The sequence below is a fragment of the Heterodontus francisci genome, chromosome 41 (assembly GCF_036365525.1).
Source record: "Heterodontus francisci isolate sHetFra1 chromosome 41, sHetFra1.hap1, whole genome shotgun sequence".
Classification (NCBI taxonomy): domain Eukaryota; kingdom Metazoa; phylum Chordata; class Chondrichthyes; order Heterodontiformes; family Heterodontidae; genus Heterodontus; species Heterodontus francisci.
Genome location: NC_090411.1, coordinates 31,521,726 through 31,549,180, shown reverse-complemented (window position 1 = coordinate 31,549,180; position 27,455 = coordinate 31,521,726). Strand labels below are relative to the sequence as shown.

Here is a 27,455-nt window from a genome sequence, read left to right as displayed (position 1 = left end):
GTCCAAATCACAAGTACTAAGAGCAATGGTCACAGAATTTGTAAATACAGCTTTCTACAGCAGGAGGTAAATGTATGGAGCAAGATGAGGAAGAATGGTTGTGAACTGGAATAAGTCCCCATACCTGGATAGTGCTGAGGCCGTGAGTTGAGTGTGGGGGATTTCGCTGGCTAGGGGGGTGGCAGAGGGGTTGTGCTCTCTTTTGGTCTCTCTCTTTTCTGCCTTTTCAGCCTCAATGGTACAGTGGATAAAGCTGATTGCAAATAGCTGGTAAGTTATTACACTAGCTAAATTTTATTGTAAAGTTAAGTAATGGCAGGGCAGCTCAGCCAAGTGGAATGTGCCTCCTGTCGTATGTAGGAAGTCGTGGGTGTACCCTGTGACCTTGCCGAACATATCTGCAGGAGGTGTCTTCAGCTGCAGAAGCCTGAGCTTCAGATTTCGGAGCTCGATTGGCGGCTGGAGTCACTGTGACGCATCCGCGAGGTGGAGGACTACGTGGATAGCATGTTTCAGGAGGTAGTCAACCCAGTGCCTAAGCGAGTACAGTCAAAGAGGGACTGGACAGCTAGCAGACGGACAAGGTGGTCAGAGCAGCTAGTGCAGGAGTCCCTGGAGGGCATCCCACTTTCTGAGTACCAATGGGAAGGAGGGTTCCTCTGTAGAGTGTCGTGAGAGTCACGACTGGAACATCATGGGTGACTCAGATGTGCTGGGAGGGAGGAAAAAGGACAAGACAGCAATAGTGATAGGGGATTCTATGGTTAAAGGAACAGACAGGTGTTTTTATGGTCACAGACGTGATTCCAGAATGGTATGTTGCCTCCCTGGTGCAAGGGTCATGGATATCACTGAGCGGCTACAGAGCATTCTGGAGGGCGAAGTGCACAGCTGGAGGTCGTGGTCCATATTGGTACCAATGATATAGCAAGAAAGAGAAATAGGGTCCTGCAGGCTGAGTTTAGGGAGTTGGGAAAGAGATTAGCAAGAAGGACAAGAAGGGGAATCATTTCCGGATTACTCCCAAGGCCATGTGCTGGTGAGTTTAGTATTAGGAAAATACACCAGATGAATGCGTGGCTGGAGAGAAGGTGCAGGAGGGAGGGCTTCAGATTTCTGGGGCAGTGGGACCAGTTCTGGGGTAGGTGGGAGATGTATAAGCCGGATGGTCTGCACTTGAACAGGACCGGGACAAATATCCTTGCAGGAAGGTTTGCTAGTGCTGTTGGGGATTGTTTAAACTAGATTGGCAGGGGGATGGGAACCTGAGCATAGTCTTAGATAGGACAATTTCAGGGCAGGGAACAGGACGCAGAAAATTCGCAAAATTGGTGAATGACTCTAAAAGACAGAAGAAGAAAAGGTTTAAACGTGTGCAACACAGGAATTTGGCAGTGTTAAAGGGTATTTATTTGAGTGCAAGGAGTGTAGTAAATAAAGCAGATGAGTTAAGATGGCAGATAGACACATGGCAACACGATATTATTACTATAACAGAAATTAGCTTAAGGAGGGGCAAGAATGGCAGCTCAACATCACCGAAATTTAGAGCATTCAGGCGCAATAGAGGGTGGTAAAAAAAAAAGGTGGGGGGCTGTAGCATTATTAGTCAAGGAATCAATAACAGCTTTGAGGAGGGATGGTATGCTAAATGAATCATCAAATGAGGCCATATGGGTGGAGCTCAGAAATAAAAAGGGGGCGGCCACATTACTGGGGGTGTACTATAGAGCCACAAATAGTGAGAGGTAGTTAGAGGAACAAATATGTGGGCAAATTTCTGAGTGCAATAACTTTAGGGCGGTGATGGTTGGGGATTTCAACTACCCCAATATCAACTGGGATACAAACATTGTGAAGGGCACAGAGGGGACAAAATTCTTGAACTGAATTCAAGAAAACTTTTTTAGCCAGCACGTAACAAGCCCAATGAGAGGGGTCGTAATTCTAGATTTAGTTTTCCATAATGAAGCTGGGCAAGTGGATGAAGTAACAGTGGGTGACCATTTTGGAGATAGTGACCATAATACAGTTAATTTAGCATAATCATGGAAAAGGACAAAGATAAAACAGAGCAAAGGTTCTAAATTGGGGGAAGGCACATTTTACGAAACGGAGAGGTGACCTGGCGAAGGTCAATTGGATACAGCTTCTTGAAGAAAATCAGTGGCAAACCAGTGGGAGGCATTCAAGAGCAAAATAAGTCAGGCACAGTGTAGGACTGTCCCCACAAAGATAAAGGGTGGTACTGCCAAATCTAGAGCTTCCTGGTTATCTAGAAACTTACAGGGTAAGTTAAAGCAAAAAAAGAAAGCTTATGATGATCACAAATATCTTAATACTTTAGAAAGCCTAGAGGAGTATTGAAAGTGATGGGGTGAAGTAAAAAAGGAAATTATAAAAGCAAAGAGAAGACAATGAAAATTATTGGCAGGTAAAATCAAGGAAAACCCAAAGATGTTTTATCAGTACATTAAGAGTAAGAGGGTAACTAAGGAAAGGGTAGAGCCTCAGAGATGTACAGGGGAACTTATGCATGGATGCAGAAGATGTAGGCAGGGTTCTTAATAAGTTTTTTGCCTCTGTCTTCACAAAGGAGAGGATTGATGCAGGCATTGCAGTTAAAAAGGAGGAGTCTGAAATATTAGATAAGATAAGCATAATGCGAAAGGAAGTGCTTGAGGGTCTGACATCCCTGAAAGTGGATAAATCGCCAGGACCGGATGTTTTGCATCCCAGGCTGTTAAAGGATGCTAGGGAGGAAATAGCGGATGCGCTGAGGATCATCGTCAAATCCTCACTAGATGCAGGCGAGGTACCAGATGATTGGAGGTCTGCGAACGTTGTACCATTGTTTAAAAAAGGTGCGCGGGATAAGCCAGGTAGTTATAGGCCAGGCAGTCTGACCTCTGTGGGGAGTAAATTGTTAAGAATTTATTCTGAGGGACAGGATAAATTGTCACTTGGAAAGGCACGGATTAATCAGGGATAGTCAGCATGGATTTGTTAAGGGAAGGTCATGTCTTACTGACTTAATCGAGTTTTTTTGAGCAAGTAACAAGGAGGATTGATGAGGGTTGTGCAGTGGATGTGGTTTACATGGATTTTAGTAAGGCATTTGACAAGGTCCCGCATGGCAGACTGGTCAGTAAAATGAAAGCCCGAGGAATACAGGGGAATGTGGCAGGTTGGATCCAGAATTGGCTCAGTGACAGGAAACAAAGGGTAGTGGTCGGCGGATGTTTTTGTGAATGGAAAGCGGTTTCCAGTGGTGTTCCACAGGGCTCAGTGTTGGGTCCCTTGCTGTTTGTGGTGTATATTAATGATTTGGAATTAAATGTGGGAGGCATGATTGGGAAATTTGCTGATGACACAAAAATTGGCCATGTAGTTAATAGTGAGGAAGAGAGCAGTGGACTCCAGAATGATATCAATGGTTTGGTTGAGTGGGCAGAAAAGTGGCAAATGGAATTCAATCCTGAGAAGTGTGAGGTGATGCATTTGTGGAGGGCAAATAAAGCGAGGGAATATAGAATAAATGGGAGGATAATGAGAGAGGTAGAAGTGAGAAACCTTGGAGTGCATGTCCACAGGTCCCTGAAGGTGGCAGGACAGGTAGATAGAGTGAAGAAGGCATATGGATTGCTTTCCTTTACAGGCCGAGGTATAGAGTACAGAAGCAGGAATGTCACGCTGGAGCAGTATAGAGCGCTGGTTAGGCTGCAGCTGGAGTATTGCGTGCAGTTCTGGTCACCACATTACAGAAAGGACATAATTGCTCTGGAGAGAGTGCAGAGGAGATTTACAAGAATGTTGCCAGGGCTTGAGGGTTACAGCTATGAGGAAAGATTGGATAGGTTGGTGTTGTTTTCCCTGGAATTGAGGAGGCTGAGGGGTGACTTGATTGAGGTGTACAAAATTATGAGGCGCCTAAATACAGAATACAGAAAAGACCTGTTTCCCCTGGCGGGGAGGTCAGTTGCCACAGAATACAGAAAGGACCTGTTTCCCCTGGCGGGGAGGTCAGTTGCCAGGGGACACAGATTCAAGGTGATTGGCAGAAGGATTAGAGGGGACATGAGGAGAACGTTTTTCACCCAGAGGGTGGTGGGTGTCTGGAATTCACTGTGAGGATTGGTGGTGTAGGCAGAGACCCTCAATTCTTTAAAAGGACATGCACCCGAGGTGCTATAACCTGCGGGGCTATGGACCAGGTGCTGGAAGGAGGGATTAGTTTGGGTGGATAGTTTATTCGGCCGGCATGGACACAATGGGCTGAATGGCCTACTTCTGTGCTGTATTTTGTTCTATGTTCTACCTGTGATCTTTATGCGTAAGCAGCTGACAGTCCCGGCATGTTAGGGTGTCGCACGTCTCGCAGAACAGCTTCAGGGTCTCCTGCCTGTGAATGGAGCAGAAGATCGGTCGTTCGCAGTTTGTTCTTCCATCAACTAGGTGGATGAGAGCAAGAGACAATCAGAACAGAAGTGAAATAAATGCAAAATATTGCAGATGCTGGAAATCGGAAATAAAAACAGTAAGTGATGGAAAAGGTCTGATTAAAAGTCACAGACCTGAAACATTAACTCTTGTTTCTCACTCTACAGATGTTGCCTGACCTGCTGAGTATTTCCAGCACTTAGTTTTTATTTCCGAATGGAAGTGAACACTATCAATTGCAGAGCTCTATAAATAATTGCAAGTCCTTTCCTTGACTGACCAATTGAACGTTTTAAAATCATAACTCCTTCAATTGTACCACCATGTTTAGACAAGGTGTTTCATGCAGAAACTAATTCTTTAACCAACTGACTGGTTAGTTAAACCTAAATCAGTCACCAAACCAAAATGCCATTATTTGAGATACTGATAACATGCGCTTGCAGTTTGACAGCTCAAAAGTGCTAGAAACTACTAATAGCCGTTGGATTTTTAAAAATGTGCTTCCACGCTGCAGCAATGTCACATTAACTTATCTTGTACATGATGGGACCATGCTTGGATTCAGCAGAATATTAACATATTGCTGTGTGACACAACAAGGGGCCATGCTTAACTTGGAAGTTGATTCGATCTGAATTGGCTGTGCCCCAGTATGCATTTCCTTTCCCCAATTCTTTGGCGACCGTGTGAATACCAGTGACAAAAGTGATGCCTCATGTTTTAGTATTCTGCTAGCATTCACTGTCTCAGCTCACGTACAAGATACAGAAGGCTTCCAGTGGAACCATATCCCAACTCTAAGAATATTGATATAGGAGCAAAAGGACCATCTTTTGCTTGGCAATATTATCATCATGCAATGCAAATCACCTCAAGTGTACCATTCTGAACTCTAAAACTGCTGACACAAGTCAAAAACTGATCAAGTCATGGGATCATTGTTCTTATTAGGATTGACTAATATTGGAGATTAGTCAGGGAAATAGGGAAGCAGGAACAAGTAGACAAGCCTGCAACTGCCAGATTGGTTAGGTGGTGTTAGATGCGAGGTGTTAAAATCAGATTGGCCAAAATAATGCAGACACAAAACTAAAATACTGAAAGCTACAGAATCACATCAACCAATTGAGACAGTTTCAATGTGACCGCATGTCCTTTGAAGTGCCAAGAACAAAACTACAGTTTAAGTTGGCAAACAGGATGGCCATTATTTGTTGAACAGAGGTGCTAATTAGTTTTGATGGTTCAGGAGATGGGACAGGTGTGTTGAATCGACTCTCCAGGGGACGAGAAGGCAGTCTGCATCTTTCTTGTTCTTTGTGTTTAAAAGCAGAGGCACGTCTGCAGTTCAGGTGGTAGGGTCAAAATCAGGAGTCACGCTCGAGGCAAAGGAGGAAGGCACAGCTTGATGGGCAACTGGTGAAGGGACACTGAGTTCTACCCAGAATAAGTGGGTTAATATCAATTCTTGCCTTATTCTTTAAAGTACTGCTTAAATACTTTCACATAGTGATCTTCTACTTGTTGACAATAAAGTAGCCACTGTAAACGCCGTCGGTGTCAGTCTTGACATTCAATCTTTACACCACAAATTAAGGTACAAACTGAAAGGACTTGATGGTTTCAAAAGGGAAGGAGGAAAGAAACTCGACAAAAAAAAACCTTGCTTACTTGCCCAGCTTAATGCTACATCTCAAAGAATTCATTCAGCAACCTCAGAAGACTGGCTGGTACCATCCCAGCTCCTTTGGGCGGGGGGGGGGTGGACACAGCAAAAAATGTAAATACTCACGTACTTCTCTGCAGTCCTCCCTGTAACAAGGTTTACTCCCTGGTTGAGCGCATGAGTACCTGACCCGAAGCACTGATCTCTGTGCTTTTATTCCATTCAGCTAGATTGGCTGAAGCTAGCAATTTACAGCAAGAGGAACCAAGGGGTGTCAGAAAGGAACCCACAGCTCCACGGCACCATGCACATCTCATCAAAAGAAATGAATGACGGCAGGAGGCCAGTGGTTCTTTTAAACTTTCAGCATCAGGGACCTCCTGTAAATATTAACACTGCTCCCCAGTGCAAAAACTGATATTCTGGAGAATCTTCCCTCTCACTGGCCACCCATCCTAACTTCTAAAATCTCAGGATCCCAGTTTGGAAACCTAAGAGCAAGACTTTGAAAACAGCTTCTAGTGGGAGATATTTCATACCATACATTATCCAGGATCCAGGTAGTGAAAGAACATCCCAAAGCGCTTTACAACCAACTAAGTCCTTGTGCAGTGTAGTCACTGTTATAATGTAGGAAACGCAGCAGCCAGTTTTTTGCACAGCAAGCTCCCACACACAGCAATGTAATAATGAGCAGATAATCAATTTTAGGTATTGCTTGAGGGATAAACATTGGCCAGGACACCAGGGCGAATTTCCCTGCTCTTCTTCCAAATAGCACCATGGGACCTTTTACATCCACCTGGGCGAGCAGTCGAGGCCCGAGTTCAACGTCTCATCCAAAAGATGGCACACCTCTGACGCAGCAGCACTCCCTCAATGTTGCACTGGAGTGCCACCCTAGGTTATATGTTAGTCTCTGGAGTGGTAAAGCTATGCTGGGATCATTATGATGCTTCTCTTGGACACGAGGGGTGAAGTACACCACCAAATAAAGAACAAACTGATCATTCTGCCGAGGAATGTTGAGCATCACCTAATTCCGAGAGGTGACTGCAGTTAAGCAGAAGGCTTATGGACTTGCTGGAACAGCAGGATTTATGACTGAGTGATGACTATACCTCAATTCCAGGCTGGAGCAAGCCCTCAAAAAAAAGCCATAGTCACCTAACTGTCTCGCATGATACTTCACTGAGTTGCACGGACACAGAATAATGCAATGTTTTGGAAACAATCCATCTGGAAGCAACTTTAGCTGTCTGAAAGGAGGTGCGAGAATGAGAGATACTTCACCCTTACCTGCACAAACTGACTGAAAAATACCAATGACATGTTCAGTCCATCCCTATTTTAATATCAAGGTTGAGCACAATGAACATTTCTATAATAAACTTGGCCAAGACTTTTGCTGGCAAGTGAAGAATGGTCAAAAAGAGCTTTCAGCATTAACCAAATCCAGCAGCAACAATTTCACCTGTATGTACCGAGCCATCACCTTGCATTAACTTTTGAGAGAACAATATTTTTTAAAAACTCATCACCAATTACAGAATTGTTTTTTCCTCCTGACCTTTCCAAAACACAAAGCTCAGGGAAATCCTCCACTCTTGGCTTGGGAATTGCCTTGAATGTTCATTGTCAGCAGCAAAGTCTATTAAAACATTACCATAAATTTCACCACAAGTAACCTTCACCTCTTTACTGTAGAGCATCTAACTTTTGGCTACACTGCTCAGCCCATCACATAGGACAAGACACAAATACATCTGCTCTCATAGCAGATCATCCATTAGCTGACAGGGAAATCTAATTGGTTATTCTTGGAAACACGCTGGCAACATTCCCTGCATTTAGAATGTTTTGTGCTTCATTGGATGCTGTCTAACTCTGGATGGTACATATATACACTGATCTGACTCCTCCCCATCTCCCTTCAAAGCAGCCATCACGAGGTGTCACTCACTCACTGTTCTTCGTGTTTAGTTTCACATATGTCAGGAGTTTGATGGCGCTTTGTTCAATAAAACCCTCAGTATTACACTGTGTCGACCAAGATTCTGTACTCAAGTATCTGGAGTGAGACTTAAATCCAACATTATATAAAATGTACAAATAGTGAAATGCAGGATGCACTCAGGGAAGAGCAACTCTTCCCTTTGGTTGATACCTCCCATTAAAGTTGCAAACCTTGCTGGTAAATACACCAGTGAATATTTTTTATTCTTCATGGAATGTTGGCAGAATGTAGGCCAGCATTTGTTCCCATCCCTAACTGCCCTTGAACTTGCTAGACCATTTCAAAGGGCAGTTATGAGTCATCCACATTGCCGTGGGTCTGGAGTCACATGTAGGTAAGGACGGCAGGTTTCCTTCCCTAAAAGGACAGTAGTGAACCAGATGGGTTTTTACAACAATCGGTGGTGGTGGTGTTCCCATTCACCTGCTGCCTTTGTACTTATAGGCGATGGAGGTTGAGGGTTTGGGAGGTGCTGTTGAGAAGTCTTGGCAAGTTGCTGCATGTCTAAGAGAAGGGGAAAAAACTGGGAATTTTACCCTAAAATTCGAGGCTATGAACAGGTTTTTTTATTCAGATTTATAAACTTTTGATTGCTAGGATTTAAAAATAAAAGTCCAATGTTAAAATATTGGAAATTAGTAACTCGGATGACAGAATTTAACTCTTAAAGTAGACTAACTTCTAAAACGCTTTACTGTAGTAAGGAAAAGGGCGAATTCATGGCCTGGTGGTTTGTGGGTAAATGCACGACATGCTGCAGTAACACATCATTCAAACCAGAGAATTCCAGGTTCAATTCTTTATCTAGAAATCAGTTGAGACATTACAATTACCCTCAGTGGCTCTGCGCTGAAAGAGAAGAAAAGTCACCCAAGGTTTCTGCTCCTGATCACTGGATCCTTACTAGAAAACAGATGGATAAGATTGGACTTGCTGTGAAGACCTGCATAGTTGAATAGGCTGCCAAGGTTCTCAGTCCATGCTAACAGCTGAAAAAAATGGGAACCTGGGTGAGGGCCATGTGGGCTACCTGAGGAACTGTAAAACCCAGCAAGAGTCAAAACCTCCAGAAGAGCGGAACAACTTTGGATGTATAACTGCAAAGGCTGGCTTACTTATGTCACGTGCATACATAAACATACACGCACGCAAACACATATGTGCACATATAAAGTTTCAGAAATCTGTACCCGTGAGCCCTGGGTTTTTCGTGCTCATAGTGTGGTCCTTTGTGAATTTCACTCTCTGGTGAGCCTCTACGCAGGCATCGCACAGCCACTCAGCGCACTCGACACAGAAGCTAGATGACACAGCATTGTCTTCACAGCTGGTACACACCTGGGGGGGGGGAACAATGGAAGAAAAAAAATCAGCAAACCGGTCAAAGTGCAATGACTTACTCTACTGGCAAACTTCCTTAATCCCACTCAAAGAATATGCTTCCTGCAGGCTGGTCTTTCAATTTTCAGAGTTGTTCCAGACTACAAGTGTACAAGGAAGGCCGCAAGAGTGATAGTGATAGGAGATTCGATAGTCAGGGAACAGACAGGCATTTTGTGGCCACAGACATGAATGCAGGATGGTGTGTTTCCTCCTTGGTACCAGGTCAAGGATGTCACTGAATGGTTGCAGAGCACCCTGAGTGGGGAGGATGAACAGCCAATAGTCATGGTCCATATTGGTACCAACGACATAGGTAGGAAGAGGGATGTGGTCCTGCAGAAAGAGTTTAGTGAGCTAGGTAAGAAATTAGCAAGCAGAACCTCAAAAGTAGTAATCGCTGGATTACTCCCAGTTTCACATGCAAGCGAGTATAGAATAGGGCAGATGAATGTGTGGCTGGAAAGATGGTACAGGAGGGAGGGCACTGGGACCAGTACAGGCCAGATGGGTTGCACCTGAACAGAGCTGGGGCAAATTTCCTTGCGGGGCAATTTGCTCACGCTAGAGGAGAGTTTAAACCAACTAGGCAGGGGTGTGGAACCAGGAGCTAATACAAGCGAGGAACACCAAGGTGCACAGAGAATTGGAAGAGACAGATAAAACTAGAGTAGGAAATAGCAAAGTACTAGGTGGAGTCAGAGCAAGAGCGTTGGACAGTACTACAGAAGGGTGCAGTTCCGTATTAGATTGGAGTGGACTGAGAAGAACTACAAAGAATGCAAAGACAGGATTACAATGCATGTGCGTAAACGCACAAAGTGTGGTGAATAAGTAAGTGGGAAGAAGTGTGGTGAGCTACAAGCACAAATAGCAGTATGAAAATATGATGTAGTGGCAATAATGGAAACGTGGCTTAAAAATGGCGAGGACTGAGCGCTTAATATACAAGGATAGAAAGTGTTCAGAAAAGATAGAGAAGAAAAAAAGGGAGGTGGGATGGCAGTACTGATTAGGGAGACATTGCAGTGCTGAAAAGGAAGTATCAATTGGGATAATTTTAAAGTAAAAGGGTAAGGAGGCGGAGGAATTCCTAAAACGTGTTCAGGAGAACTTCCTTGTCAGTTTGTTCTCAGCCCAACTAGAAAAGAGGCATTGCTGGATCTGGTGCTGGGAAATGAGGTGGGCCAAGTGGACCAAGTGGAAAAGTGATCATTGTATCACTTGAGTAAAAGTGATCATCATATCATAAGGTTTAGACTAGTAATGCAGATAAGCAAGGAACAAAATAAGGTAGAATATCTAGATTGGTAGAGGGCTAATTTCAATGCAATGAGAAGGGATCTAGCCAGGGTAGACTGGAACCAAAGACTGGCAGGAAGAGTTGTATTGGAACAATGGATTATCTTTAAGGAAGTGATCCTTCAGGTACAGGCTAGGAACATTCCAAAAAGGGTGAAAGGTAGGGGAACAAAGAATAGGACTCCTTGGTTGACAAGGGAGAAATTAATGGTGATGAAACAAAAAAGAGGGTCTATCAAGTGAGAACCAGGCCATATATAAGTCAACAGGGGAGGTGAAGAGGAGAATAAGACTGGCAAAAGAAGAATATGAAAACAGAATAACTAAAAACTAAATAACTAAAAGGGAATCCAAAGATCTTCTATTGGAATGTAAATAGTAAATGAGTAAGAGGAGGATTTGGGCCTATTAGAGACAGAGAGGGTAATATATGCTTAGAGGCGCAGGGCAAGTACTTAATGAATACTTTGTATCAGTGTTCACTAAGGAAATGTAGGCTGACAAAATATCAGTCGAAGCAGAGAGAGTAGAAGCAATGGATAGGATAAAAATTGAGAGGGGGGAGGTACTAAAAAGGTTGGCTATGCTTGGTCCGGATGGCTTGGCAACCTAGTTTGTTAAGGGAATTGGCGATGGAGATAGCAGAAGGAATTGCCACAATCTTTCAATCTTTCCTGGATACGGGGGAGGTGCCAGAGGATTGGAGAGTGGAATATGTGACACTCTTATTCATCAAAGGGTGTACGGACAGTCTTAGCAACTAGAGGCCAGTTAATTTAACATCAGTGGTGGGTAAGGTTTTAGAAACAATAATCAGGGAACCTGTAAGTGGACACTTAGAGAGGCTCGAGTTAATTAAGGATACCCAGCATGGACTTTTAAAAGGTAGATCATGCTTGACTAAACTAATTGAATTTTTTGATGACGTAACAGAGAAGGTTGATGAAAGGAATGCAGTGGATGTTGTTAATAAGGATTTTAAGAAAGCATTTCATAAGGTAACACATAAAAGGGTTAACAAAATTGAGGACCATGAAATAGGAGGGTCAGTGTCAGCTTGGATTTTAAAAAATTGACTTAAGGACAGAAAACAGTGAGTTGTAGTAAACGGTTGTTTTTCAGACTGGAGGATGGTAGACAGTGGTGTTGCCCAGGACACAGTGCTATAATATAACTGAATTGGATCTTGGAATACAGAGTAGAATCTCAAAATTTGATGACAATACCAAACTTGGAGGTGAGGCAAACAGTAAGATGATAGTGGTAGTTGGTGAGGGGATTGATAAAGTTCTTTGCAGCAAAGAACGAGAGTCTATAAGGCTGTGTTGCCTGCCCGGTTGGTGCCAGCGGTCGGGATAGCTGCTCAGGGCTAGAGAGGAACTTACAGTGGGAGGGGAGGATCCAGTCGTCGTGGTTCATGTAGGTACCAACGACATAGGCAGGACAAGGAAAGAGGTTCTGCATAGTCAGTATGAGGATCTAGGCACCAAATTAAGCAGAACCTCAAAGGTAATAATCTCTGGACTATTACCTGAGCCACATGCAAATTGGCAGAGAACAAATAGCAAAATGAATGCGCGGCTCAAAGACTGGTGTGGTAGAAGTGGGTTCTGGTTTGTGGGGCACTGGCACCAGTTCTGGGAAAAGTGGGGGCTGTACCGTTGGAAGGGTCTTCACCTGAACCATACTGGGACCGGTGTTCCAGCGAGCCACATAACTAGGGAAGTAGAGAGGGTTTTAAGTTAAATAGTGGGGGCAAGGGATCAAATTTGGGAAAATGTGGTATATCGAAGAGTAGAGACAAGGCAAGAGAGAAAGGTATAAACATATGAAATGATGAACAGACCGTGACAGAAAGGGACAGAGAGTACAAATCTAAGAGTAAACCAGCAGATAAGGCAAGAGGTTACAAAAATTAAAAAAAGGATAAAACTAAAGGCTCTGTATCTGAATGCACCTAGTATTTGAAACAAAACAGAAGAACTGATAGTGCAAATAGAAATAAATAAGTACGATCTGATAGTCATTACAGAGACATGGCTGAAGGATGACATAGATTGGGAACTGAATATTGAAAGGTATATGATATATAGGAAGTACAGGAAGGTAGAAAAAGGTGGAGGGGTGGCTCTGTTAATTAATGATGGTATTAGAGCAACAGAGAGGGATGACCTAAGTTCAGGCAACCAGGATGTAGAAGCAGTTTCGGTAGAGATGAGAAATCATAAAGGCAAGAAGTCACTTGTGTGAGTGGTGTACAGGCCCCCGAACAGTAACCACATGGCAGGACGGGGTACAAAGAAATAATGGGAGCTTGTCAGAAAGGTACAGCAATAATCATGGGGGATTTTAATCTACATATAGACTGGGAAAATCAGATAGGCAAAGGTAGCCTAGATGAGGAGTTCATAGAATGTTTTCAGGAAAGTTTCTGAGAACAGCACGTTCTGGAGCCAACCAGAGAGCAGGCTACACTAGACCTAGAATTGTACAACGAGATAGGATTAATTAATGACCTCATAGTGAAGGCACCCCTAGGCAGCAGCAATCATATGATTGAATTTTACATTCAGTTTGAGAGAAAGAAGAGTGGATCTAAGACTAGTATTTTAAGCTTAAATTAGGGCATTGATGAGTGCATGAAAGCACAGCTAACAAAAGTGAACTGGCAAAGTAGGTTAAGGGATAGGTCAATAGAGATGCAGTGGCCTACATGTGACTCCAGACCGACTGTAATGTGGTTGACTCTTAAATGCCTGCAGTGGGCAATTAGTTTTAGTTTTAGAGATACAGCACTGAAACAGGCCCTTCGGCCCACCGAGTCTGTGCCGACCATTAACCACCCATTTATACTAATCCTACACTAATCCCATATTCCTACCACATCCCCACCTGTCCCTATATTTCCCTACCACCTACCTATACTAGGGGCAATTTATAATGGCCAATTTACCTATCACCTGCAAGTCTTTTGGCTTGTGGGAGGAAACCGGAGCACCCGGAGAAAACCCACGCAGACACAGGGAGAACTTGCAAACTCCACACAGGCAGTACCCAGAATTGAACCCGGGTCGCTGGAGCTGTGAGGCTGCGTGCTAATTAGGGTTGGGCAATAAATGCTGGCCTAGCCAGCGACGCCCACATCCCATGAACTATTAAAAAAAAAATGCACCCCAGGTTCCTCTGTTCCTGCGTACTCTTTAGAACTGTGCCATTAAAGTATATATTGCCTCTCCCTATCCCTTCCTTTTCTAAAGGACATTAGTGAACCAGATAAGTTTTTACAACAATCAATAATGGTTTCATGGACCATTAGACTAGCTTTTAATTACAGATTTATAAATTGAATTCAAATTTCACCATCTGTGAAATGGGAAACATGAACTGTGGTAAAATTAGGCACTTCAGAGAAGTTATTTGTTACTTAAACTGAAATAGGTTCTTCAGGCGGCACAGTGGTTAGCACTGCAGCCTCACAGCTCCAGGGACCCGGGTTCGATTCTGGGCACTGCCTGTGTGGAGTTTGCAAGTTCTCCCTGTGTCTGCGTGGGTTTTCTCCGGGTGCTCCGGTTTCCTCCCACAAGCCAAAAGACTTGCAGGTTGGTAAGTAAATTGGCCATTATAAATTGTCACTAGTATAGGTAGGTGGTAGGGAAATATAGGGACAGATGGGGATGTTTGGTAGGAATATGGGATTAGTGTAGGATTAGTATAAATGGGTGGTTGCTGGTCGGCACAGACTCGGTGGGCCGAAGGGCCTGTTTCAGTGCTGTATCTCTAATCTAATCTAATCTTACTGTTGAAATTAAGTTTACAAACATGTCCCCCTGTTTTGCTTATGCAAGTTATCGTCTGGAACAGTTTCAGGATATGAAAAAACACACAAATATCTCCCCAAGCAGCACACCCAATCAGAACAAGTATAGTCAGCTTCCCATCAAACATGGAGCCACATGAACAACCTGTAACAGAAACCACATGCGTGCTTCCTGCTAAAACAGAGGAACTACACATACCCTGCCAAAGTCAAGTGTGGGGGGGGAAGGTTACTGCATCAAAATTCTTCACAGGTTACAATGGAGTTTCCAACAAGATTGGGGGGAAAAATGTTCCAGATAAGGAAGATCCAATGAACAAGTGTAAGAAAAAAAAGAAATCCCCATCAGTACGGCAAGTCTTTGCACTACCTACAGGTTACTGTGACACAGGGAGCTCTACAAGTTTCTCCATAAGACTGATTTCACTGAAGCTTCATGTGTCATAGGTTCTAACTGACCTGGAGAGCAAGCAGGAGACAAATAGAAATTACTGGAGCTGGCTCTATGCTGAAGCAAGTCTTCCATAATCATTCCTATATTTTCAGTGGCTTTGAGTACTCCCGTCCTCAGAACTTTCCTAATCACTGTTGTTCTGGTATTTACTAAAAGAAAGAAAATTTGCATTTCTATAGCACCTTTCATGATCGCAGGCAATCCCAAAGAGCTTTAAAGTCAATCAAGTATTTTTGAGGTGCAGTCACTGTCGCATTGTAGGAGCCAACCTCTGCAAAGCACGGTCCCACGAGCAGTAATGAGATAATGATCAGTTAATTTGTTTTAGTGTTATTGGTTGAAGGATAACTATCAGCCAGGACCCAAGAGGGTGGACGGGGCTTCAGTTTAACATCTCATCTGAAAGATGGCACAAGACAGCACTTTTTTTTTCTAAATCTACAGCATCGATGGTATGGCCAGCATTTATTGCCCATCCCCAAGAAAGGATGAAACTGGCCCCGGGGCAGCAGGATCTCTAACCATGAACTCTCTATTAAATTTGGAGGGTTGTAGGGAGGGTAGATGATCAGTTGTCTGCCACCATGCTTTGCACTGGTTCCTAGCTTGCGTTATGCTTGTGGAACTGGGTTCAAATAAACTTGAAGAAAAAGTTTCTTTTACGAGATCGCTGGATCTGTTCTTCATTCTTGTTCATATCAGTGTTGCAGCAGCTATGTTTGCACTCGATTCTCTCTCAACCAACGAAAGGAAACATTACCTTCAAGTCAAGGCTCCCTCTATTGGATAAGCAAGAGAACTCATAACCCTAACTTGCTCCACTCTCACCCAGGCTATGGCACTCAATACAGCCTATCTAGCTTGGCTGCAACTTCAGTTACCTGGAAGCAGCTATGCCTGATATTACAGACCATATAGCTCTTCCTTTGCCCCACCCAACACCAGGCAATTATGGCATCTTTGCTCACTCCACAACAGGCCAGCAGCTGGAGCTCCCACATGGGGAACAACCCTAACATGTACTCAAGATGTATTCTGGGAATACGCATGTCACAGAATCATACAGCACAGAAGGAGGCCATTCAACCCATCACACCTGTACTCTGCAAACTCTGAAATTATGTTCTGTATAACCAGAGTTCGGATCGTTTATGTATCAAAAAAGCAAGACCAAGTTCATTAGAGTATTAAACATAATCTTTGACTCCTGAGTTGACTATCAGTTATAAGCAGAGCAGAATAGCTACACCCAAATATATTAGAAAGTCAAATACTACTATATTAAAGCACATGAAAATATTTATTGTTTCATTAAGAAAACAGAGCCATTAACACAAATTATCTCAAAACAGGGTCACATTCCTGAGGTATCTATCAAAGATTTTGCTGCTTTAGCAAGATGGATAATAAGCTAAATACTGGTTTCTAGATTGTTTAAAGTAACCAATTTGTATTAAATAACATGAAAGAAATACCAATTAAAAATCTTAGTCACTGCTCTCATACAGAACAACTTGCATTTCTATAGCACCTTTAACATAGGAAAACATTGCAAGGAGTTTCACAGGAGCAATGTGCAGCCACCTTAACATAAGCAATCAACCTGTACATACAGGAAAGAGTTCAAGCTCGGTGTTCTGCAGTCTGACTGTAGAGGATGCCACTATGGCTCATTTTGAGAATGCCTCTTAATCCAGTATCACTCTCGCGTGTCTTGGATACTCCAGGGCTGATATCCCATTATTCTCTTCAGGTCCTGATCTCAAGTCATAGATTGGGTGAATTTCCCATAGCATGGCTCATGGCAAGTCAGTAACTGATCTTCCCTTTAACTCAACTCTGTGTCGCTATTTTTGCTGCCTCTTCTTCTACTGTCTTTCCTTCTCTTCTTTTCCCTGTCCCTTTCTCTTCTCCTTTGGTTGTCTTTTCTCCCTCCCTTTGTACAGTCCCCTCTGATGTCTTTGGATTCTTTCGCATGGGGGGAGGTGGTGGGTGCACTGGCAGGGAAGACAGCCTTTTCCTGTGGAATGAGTAGGGTTTTATACAGCACCATCATAACCTCCCTGGCTCTTATATTCTATGTCTCGGCTAATAAAGGCAAGTATCCCATTTGCCTTCCTAACCACCATATCTACCTTTGCTGCTGCCTTCAGTGATCTACGGACAAGTACACCAAGGTCCCTCTGGCCCTCTGTACTTCCTAGGGTCCTACCATCCATTGTATATTCCCTTGCCTTGTTAGTCCTCCCAAAGTGCATCACCTCACACTTCTCAGAATTAAATTCCATTTGCCATTGCTCCATCCATCTTACCAGCTCACCTATATCGTCCTGTAATCTCAAGCTTTCCTCCTCACTATTTACAACACCAATTTTCGTGTCATCTGCGAACTTACTGATCATACCTCCTATATTCACGTCTAAATCATTAATGTACACTACAAACAGCAAGGGTCCCAGCACTGATCCCTGTGGTACACCACTGGTCACAGGCTTCCACTCACAAAAACCCTCAACCATCACCCTCTGCCTCCTACCACCAAGCCAATTTTGGATCCAAATTGCCCTGGATCCCATGGACTCTTACCTTCTTAACCATTCTTCCATGCAGGACCTTATCAAAAGCCTTACTGAAGTCCATGTAGACTACATCAACTGCTTTACCTTCACCTACACATCCAGTCACCGCCCAAAAAATTCAATCAAGTTAGTTAGACATGATCTCCCCTGACAAAGCCATGCTGACTATCCCTGATTAATCCCTGCCTCTCCAAGTGGAGATTAATTCTGTCCTTCAGAACTGTTTCCAATAGTTTCCCAACCACTGATGTTAGACTCACTGGCCTGTAAATACCTGGTTTATCCCTGCTACCCTTCTTGAATAATGGTACCATATTTGCTGTCCTCCAATCCTCTGGTACCTCTCCTGTGGCCAGAGAGGATTTGAAAATTTGTGTCAGAGCCCCTGCTATCTCCTCCCTTGCCTCACATAACAACCTGGGATACATCTCAGCTAATACTTCCTCCCTTTCAATGCTAATTTGTTCAAGTATATCACAATCCTTCCCCCTGATCTCTACACCTACATCGTCCTTCTCCATAGTGAACACAAATGAAAAGCAATCATTTAAAACCTCATCTATGTCCTCTGGCTCCACACACAGATTGCCACTTTGGTCCCTAATGGGCCCTACTCTTTCCCTGGTTATCCTCTTGCCCTTATTATACTTACAAAATGCCTTAGGATTTTCCTTCATCTTGCCCGCTAGTGTTTTTTCATGTCCCCTCTTCGCTCTCCTAATTACTTTTTTTTTTAAGTACCCCCCAACACTTTCTACACTCCTCTGGTGCCTCCGCTGTTTTCAGCGCTCTGAATCTGCCATAAGCCTCTTTTTTTTTCCTGATCCAATTCTCTATATCGCTTGACATCTAGGGTTCCCTGGACTTGTTGGTCCTACTCTTCACCTTAACGGGTACATGTTGGCTCCGAACTCTCACTATTTCCTCTTTGAATGCCTCCCACTGATCTGATGTAGACGTTCCTACAAGTAGCCACTCCCAGTCCACTTTGGCAAGATCCTATTTTATCGTATTGAAATTGGCCTTCCCCCAGTTCAATACCTTTATTTCCAGTCCATCTTTGTCCTTTTCCATAACTACCTTAAATCTTACCGAGTTATGGTCACTCTCCCCAATATGCTCCCCCACTGACACTTCTACCACTTGTCCGGCTTCATTCCCTAGAATTAGGTCCAGTACTGCCCCTTCTCTTGTAGGACTTTGTACGTAATGGCTCAAAAAGCTCTCCTGTATGCATTTTAAGAATTCCGCCCCCTTTAAGCCTTTTGCACTAAGACTATCCCAGTTGATATTGGGGAAGTTGAAATCCCCTACTATTATTACCCTATTATTTTTACACCTGAGATTTGCCTACATATCTGTTCCTCTGTCTCTCCCTGACTGTTTGGAGGCCTGCAGTACACTCCCAGCCAAGTGATTGCCCCTTTTTGTTTTTACCCATATGGCCTCATTTGAGGAACTTCTAAGATATCATCCCTCCTTACTGCAGTAATTGACTCCTAGATCAACAGTGCAATGTCACCTCCTTTTTTACCCCCTCCCCTGTCTTGCCTGAAGATTCTATACCCTGGAATATTGAGCTGCCAGTCCTGCCCCTGTCTCAACCATGTCTCTGTGATAGCAATATCATAATCCCATGTGCTAATCAACGCCCTCAATTCATCTGCCTTACTAGTAAGACTCCTTGCATTAAAACAGATGCAATCCAGCCTTGCATTTTTCACTTGTGTCTTAACAGGTCTATATCTGCTCTGCCTTCCAGACTGACTCAGTTTCTCTTCTATATTTAACTGTGCATCACCCCCTACTGTACTTCCACTCTGTACCCCCTGCCAAATTAGTTTAAACTCCCCCTGCACATTTGAATGCTTTACATGCAGGGAGTCTGAGGTCTTGGTGATAACAAAGAAAGCTCTGAGGCGGCGTATAAGACCATCCAAGACAGAATTAAATTCAGGAAATTTGGTATATTATAAAAGCGAGGGTCACAGGGTACGGAAAGGACGGGGTAAGGTAATAGGTCGAGAAGGTAAGACAGTACTTATCAAACATGGCAATCGAACTGTTGAGGTTCATTCCTCACGATTAATCGAGATTAATTACAAAATCTTAGACTCTGAGCAGCTGATAGAAGTAAACGAGGCACCCTGTACCGCAAATGCTCAAGTGTTTTGTGATGAAGGTCCTGAGGAATAAAATACGGTAGATCAAGGGCTGGATAGCGGTGGCTTCATAATATTTATGGGTGAAAATGGAAAATGTTGTCCTTTAGCTTGGGAAGGTAAGAAAGTAAAAAAGGTTGTTAAAAGTACTTGAGCTGATGAAACATTGGTTCTTGTTGAGGTAGTGGATATGGGATTCTATTTGTCAAATATTTTACGTGAGATTCTATACAAGCGACATACTGAAGATAATATATCTGTTGAATGTTAGTTAGATAATCGTTCATTGTGGGATAATGTTCACTCTACGAAAAGCATGAGTGAGAAAAGATTAACGATTGACCTTACTGGCTTGAAACAAATGCTGGAGAGAAAGGAAATCTCTAAAATTAAATGGGTGGATACAAGTCATGAACTGACTGACTGTTTTACAAAAAGAAATGCTTGTACAATGAAATTGTTAGGGGTCCTAGTGGAGGGCTGTCTCGCAATCTAACTCCTTATACAGAATATGGAAGCTTTATTAATTTGTTTAAAAATTTTAGTTGTGCATATTAACTAATTTTTATTTAAAAAGAAGGGAATCTGTTAATTGTATATCAATTATGTTTAATTCTGTGCAGGTGGTGGGCATTAATTAGGGTTTCACGAGCACATATACAGACACTTATTGAAATTGTGTGGTTGAGTTTGGACGTGAATGCTTGTAATGTTTCACTCTGTAAATAAATGTAAGGTTGAGTAAAGATTGGCTCCAATACTATCATTCACGAACTGGCTTTCCGGAATCGAACAACTGATGACAGGCTAACTGATCTATAGTTCCCTGCCTTCTGTCTCCTTTTCTTGACTAGCAGTGTTACATTTGATAACTTCCTATCGGCTGGGATCATTCTAGAATCTAGGAAATTTTGGAAAATCATAACTAGCGCATTCGCCATCTCCCACAACTGCCAGGGCAGATATGATACTGACCAGATGAGAAGTAAAGCTGTTTTCTACACTGCCCATGGACCATTTCCAGGTCTGGAATATCTAGGGATACAGATGTAGGATTTTTTTTTGAAGTCCTTATAATCAACTACTTGCTTTGTCATCTGCAGGATGCACGTTTGTCTTAATTTCAGTCTGTACCGCAAACAACAACTACCATCCTAATCCAATGTTACGAGCACAGAGCTGCAGAGGGAAGTATTTTGCATTATTGCAACAGGCGGCGGCGGCACAAGTTGTGTGCTTGGAAGCTGGCGATAGAGGGAAACAATTAAAGTACACGCTACCTGGCTAACTTTCCTGTTCGAGTTGCTGTCCAATTCGCCAGTATCCCTCAGAAAGTAGTTCTCTATGATGTCCTTTGTATAACATTGCTGCCTGCAAACTGGGCAGCAAATGAGCCCTAGGGGGGAGAGACACACAGACAGAATTCAGCACAATACTTTTAAAATAGGATAGTTCAAACAGCAAACTCCGATTAATTTCTGGTCAGCATCACAAGGTCACATTTTCAAAGTTACAGACATTTAAAAAAAAAAAGACAGTTCAAACAAGGCACTGAAGCTGGATTTGCAGCAAAACCTTAGAAGCATCAAAACTTGTCATGTGCTTCAAAACAATTGAGTTTGGTTTAAATAAAAACAAAATACAGCAGATTCCGGAAATATGAAATAAAAACAAGAAATGCTGGAAATACTCAGCAGGTCTGGCAGCATCTGTGGAGAGAGAGGCAGAGTTAACTAGAGCTTTGTTTAAAGCTTCTCATTGGTTTCAAACAGAAGAGCTTCTCAAAGCTCTAAAAGTTCACATTCTCAAGCAGGGCTCATGAGAGGTCAAGTGGAAAGCCTGCAGGGCCCCTAAAAATGGTGGCATTTTTGGATCAGACTGATGCATCTTATTAAATAATGGCAGCATTTGCTGACAACACAACCATTAGATGGCACAGTACTCGCACACGCGCAAATGCAGGCTCTTCAACTAGAACGCCAGTGTCTGCGACGTTCAGGCAGCTGCCAGAATTAAAGATGGCGCTGCTCAATTTATCACAGGAAATGTTTATGGCTGGATCATTCTAGCAAACTAACCTTACTTAAGTTGGATGGAAGCCCAGTAATACGCTACTATGTAGTTATAGGATACTAACTGTAATCCTCAGATCCATTTAATATTCCAGTAATCCTATTAAATACAAAAGGAATTTTATGATTGAATTTCCATTGGAAGATAGTGAATTGGCACCCCGTTCGATGGAAAAGAAAATCAGGCAGAGTATGAAATGTGCTGCTAATTCGTTATTGTGATTTGTTTATATGACTGACCAGGACTGATTTCACCCAAACGCAGCTTCTAGCTCCCGCCCCCTTGGCAACTCGCTTCCTCCCCCTCCTCCCTACTGACCGCTACCCCTCCCCCACCCACCCCCCCCCCCCACCCCATGATTCGCCCAAAGAAGCAAGGTGTGTCACAAGGGGTAACGGGGCGACATAGGAACGAGTGGCCGAGTGGAGGGAAGCGGTGCGTCCTACAGCTAACGGCTGGAGAAGGGCAGGGAAGTGGGGAGCAAGCGGCCGGAGAATAGGGTGGTATGAAGAAAGGAACAATTGGCTAGGGGAGTGGAAGGGAGCATCAAGCGGCTGAGGGGAGGAAGCGTCAAGGCCTGGAGCAAGTTGCCAAGGGGTGAGAGCTCCAGCCTCAAAATCTCCCATTCAGCCACTTCCTCCAGCTGAGTGGGGGGCTGGATACCCGATGACGCTTTATCGCACATGTGCGAAGATGGACCAGGCGCGGATGCGCGATGACGTTGACGCTACGCAATGACATCTCGCGCATGCGCCACTTAGTCCTGGCAAGATGTAACTGCTATGTGCGCACTCTGTTGACATCAGTGGGCCGCTGAGTTGTCAGAAATCACTTTGTTAAATGATTACCATACATATCCCAAGTTTATATCCAGACATACAAGACAAAGTCTCCAAGAATAACACTCACTTCAACAAAGTTGAAAATAGCCCTTTAATCACTGTAACCAAAGGAGCCTTTCATCTAATTTTACACTTTTACTCCTCTTGTAATCAGTGTCTTAAATCAGTAATTGCACGAATTCCATTTTACGTTCTGTGGTAGGAAATGCTTCTGTTTTATTTGTATGATTCTGCATGCCCTGCTCACCCATCCCCCAAATTAAACTTTTTCCCTACCCGCTCCCGCTCCGGCACATGGAGCCAGCTGACAAACTGTACCAAGATTTCCACTGCTCTAAACAGCCACTGCGAGTTGACCTCAGGTACTCCTTTCATTAGGGAGTCCTTATGCTTCATCAAGATCAGGAATACCTTTGAGGATTATATGTAGAAATCTGCATCCAATTAGTCCTTAGCACTGGATATAGATATAGCAATGACGTACCCAGATTAGTTTCTATTCTGACTATTGGATAGATACTAAGCTTACGACTGGAGGGCGTTACCACATTTTCTGGTGAATAATATTTGAAAAGAAATTCAGAAATTTCAGGGGAAAACACTCTGTATTCAGTTAATATAACTAAATTCCATTTAGAAAGGGTAAAGTTGAGCCTCACTGGAGCACTAGCTGATATGATCCTGTTCTCACTTTGCAATAAGAGCTACACAAAACACAGTTTTTGAGACATTACAGTGGAGGCTAATTAAATACACCAAAAACCCTCAACTTTCAGGCTGCTGTTCTAGCCCCCCACGCAACACCAATGTGCCTCTTTGCATCCTTTAATTCGCTGAGGCCCATCTGAGCTGAATCTGATGGCATAAATTGCAGCCTGCACCAAATGTTCTTTCCTACAGGAAAAATACCTCTTCAGATGAGTTTCACCTCATGCAGGGATACTGCTTCATTTGCATTGTAGTAGAGCATCATCTATAAATATATTTAAAATCTTACACCTGTTTGCCCTACAGTACTTTATTCTTACTGACCACCTCCAGGCACTTACCCATTGTCTCTCGAGATAAGGAGGCCAAAGACAACTTTATTCTTGTTCTCGCACAGAAGTCAACTTTTATATCAATTCCTATGTCCATATTTATAGTCGAAGCCATTTTATGTAGAACTGTCACCATAGTTATATCCTCCAGCCAATGGCGGTGCTGGAGAGCCTCAGCATTACATCATCCAGTACCGCAGATAAATTCCGATGATCCAACTGATTCCAATTCTGTTTCTCAAAGTCCTGTAAGTTTTGCTATTTAACTACAATCAATACAAAATTAAATAAGGTCTGAATTAGGTCTGCATGCTCTGATTCAATCATCCCCTGCCCTCTAACCCTACTTCACTTGAAGATTACATTTGCTCTTTACACCCTTTGTGCAATGCCAAAAGTATTAGTATTAACTAGTTAATATTAACTAGAATCAACACAGCGTCAAACCTTTGAAAACACTGAAGCGCCCGGGGCATTTTAAACACATTGAAGGCCCTATATAAATTCAAGCAAAATCATCAAACCTTCCTACCATCACTGGGTCTTTCAAATCAGTCAATGGTTTGCTCTGTAACTGAAACAGAAACCCTTTCAGGGGAAATTTCAAACAGGAGTGGCCAGGAATGGATGTAAAAAGCACAGCACTATTATGTTGATCTCCCAGACCGAAAAAAACCCAGACGCTAAATTCACTGCAATACTCCCTAATTACAAATTAGGTTTCATGCAAAACATGCAAATTAATAAGTATATGTTACTTTTTTTTTTAATTCATTCATGGGATGTGGGCGACGCTGGCCAGGCCAGCATTTATTGCCCATCCCTAATTGTCCTTGAGAAGGTGGTGGTGAGCTGCCTTCTTGAACCGCTGCAGTCCATTTGGGGTAGGTATACCCACAGTGCTGTTAGGAAGGGAGTTCCAGGATTTTGACCCAGCGACACTGAAGGAACGGCGATATAGTTCCAAGTCAGGATGGTGAGTGACTTGGAGGGGAACTTGCAGGTGGTGGTGTTCCCATGTATTTGCTGCTCTTGTCCTTCTAGTTGGTAGAGGTCGCGGGTTTGGAAGGTGCTGTCTAAGGAGCTTTGGTGCATTGCTGCAGTGCATCTTGTAGATGGTACACAATGCTGCCACTGTGCGTCAGTGGTGGAGGGAGTGAACGTTTGTAGATGGGGTGCCAATCAAGCGGGCTGCTTTGTCCTGGATGGTGTCGAGCTTCTTGAGTGTTGTTGGAGCTGCACTCATCCAGGCAAGTGGAGAGTATTCCATCACACTTCTGACTTGTGCCTTGTAGATGGTGGACAGGTTTTGGGGAGTCAGGAGGTGAGTTACTCGCCTCAGGATTCCTAGCCTCTGACCTGCTCTTGTCGCCACGGTATTTATATGGCTACTCCAGTTCAGTTTCTGGTCAAGGGTAGACCTTAGGATCTTGATAGTGGGGGATTCAGCGATGGTAATGCCATTGAATGTCAAGGGGAGATGATCATTGCCTGGCATTTGTGTGCCGCAAATGTTACTTGCCACTTATCAGCCTAAGCCTGAATATTGTCCAGGTCTTGCTGCATTTCTACACGGACTGCTTCAGTATCTGAGGAATCACGAATGGTGCTGAACATTGTGCAATCATCAGCAAACATCCCCACTTCTGACCTTATGATTGAAGGAAGGTCAAAGATGAAGCAGCTGAAGATGGTTGGGCCTAGGACACTACCCTGAGGAACTCCTGCAGTGATGTCCTGGAGCTCAGATGATTGACCTCCAACAACCACAGCCATCTCCCTTTGCGCTAGATATGATTCCAGCCAGCAGAGGGTTTTCCCCCTGATTCCTATTGACCTCAATTTTGCTAGGACTCTTTGATGCCATACCCGGTCAAATGCTGCCTTGATGTCAAGGGCAGTCACTCTCACCTCACCTCTCACTTTCTTTTATGCAGTCTGTCTTTCTTCTCCCTCCCGTGTCTTAAATGTGGCCATGGACTGCCTGAATTGGATAACTCAGATTAAACACTGCAGCATGCAGACAGCATTCAAATCAGAGGAACAGGATAAATGGAGAGGAGGAAACCATTCAAACTGAACCAGGACATCTCTCAGCTAATACCCAATAAATAACCAGTGCAATGCAATCTTACAGGTAAAACCCAATACGATTCTGTGGGACATAGTATCTCCCAACATGTAGTGTTCAGTATCCAACACCGTGCAAGAGCACTTAAGATTCAATTTAAATATTTATACAGAATCCAAAATGGATGGACAGTTAGTATAATTAGGGGGCAAATTCTGTTATCAATTTTTTCTGGTAAATGTTACAAATGCAGTTAGTCCAAAAAGAATGCAGGGCTTACAATGCATATACCTAATGGTCAATCACTTGGCCCTGGCAACTAAGATATGAAACATACAAAAAATGGGACAAGAAAAGACCTACTGGTCAATCCAACAACATACTGGAGAGTATAGGTACAGTATGCATCTTAACCAGAGGCAACCCCTACCCTGAAGTATGGAAATCCCAAACGCTGCGTTCCTAGTCCTGATCTGGATTTAAGATACTGAAGCGCCTATTGCACCATTATCATCATAGAATGCAACTTTTGGGATTTCTCTAGTGTACGGCAGTCAGGACAGTGGAGATGATGGCAATCAGGGAATGTGGAAAAGGTAAATTTGGAGCAGCAGAAAAGAGTGGGAGAAGCTAGTGGGGGAATGTTAGAGGACAGATCCTACATTTACAGGTCTCTGTGGACAACCGTGCTACCTACCTTGGAGATGAACCTGGGAGGACTAAATAGGAGGCAAGTATAATCAATATGCAAGTTTAAGTAGATTAGAAGTACATTGGACAAGACAGAAATAACACTGCTGGGTGTTCCCACCGGGGGGTGGGGAGCAAAGTCCCACAAGCAGCAATGTGATCATGACTAGATCATCTGTTTTAGTGATATTAGTTGAGGGATAAATGTTGGCCAGGACATCGAGAATTCCCCTGCTCTTATTCAAAACACTGCCCTGGGACCTTTCAATTCCACCCAAACAGGTGGATGGAGCCTTAGTTTAACATCTCAACAGACAGTGCAGCAGTCCTTCGATGGGAGTATCAGCCTAGATTACGTGTTCAGGTTTCTAGCAGGTTATATCTATAATACTCATATTCCCTTATAAACACTGTGGGACCCAAGCCTAGAAAAAATATTCAATGAAGATATGCAAGCATCATGTCTCTACTTGACAGATTATGTAAAAGATATAGCTTAAATATTCACATATTTTTGCATATATAGCATATATATCTGCACAGAGGACCCTATAAACACTAACATATTCCAGTATCCACTCCTTTTTGTCGGAGAGGCAAATCCAGCTAACCAGTGCTACAAATGTAGAATATTTAGTGGTATGTAGGAACAGGATTAGGAGGTAAATAGCGAAGAAAAAAACTGCAGAGTTCTCAAGACACTGCTGGCAATGAGTGTCATCCCCAGGTATAAATTTGTTGACCTCAACAAACTCCTCGGGATACCCTTGTGGACTTGCATTTGAAAACCTAAGCTGTGCACAATCTCATAAAACCGAATCGTGTCACATGCAGATGTGTTTTCCAATAGGATTCAGAGCTGAGCTGAGTGATTTCTGGATTGCTTTGCATATCCAAATTGGGTTAGATCGGTTTGCAT

General features: G+C 43.3%; 1 protein-coding gene across 4 annotated transcripts in view; it reads right to left on the bottom strand.

Moving 5' to 3' along the window:
- The window catches only part of LOC137353431 (transcription intermediary factor 1-beta-like), a 108,059-nt gene that overhangs the window by 39,152 nt on the left and 41,452 nt on the right, over positions 1 to 27,455 (bottom strand). For all 4 annotated transcript variants that reach the window (XM_068019717.1, XM_068019719.1, XM_068019720.1 and 1 more), the window contains exons 2-4: positions 21,101 to 21,216; positions 9,317 to 9,464; positions 4,319 to 4,451 (exon numbers count right to left, since the gene is read on the bottom strand). In XM_068019717.1, coding sequence (XP_067875818.1) covers positions 4,319 to 4,451; positions 9,317 to 9,464; positions 21,101 to 21,216 — 397 coding nt within the window. The remainder of the gene's footprint in view (positions 1 to 4,318; positions 4,452 to 9,316; positions 9,465 to 21,100; positions 21,217 to 27,455) is intronic.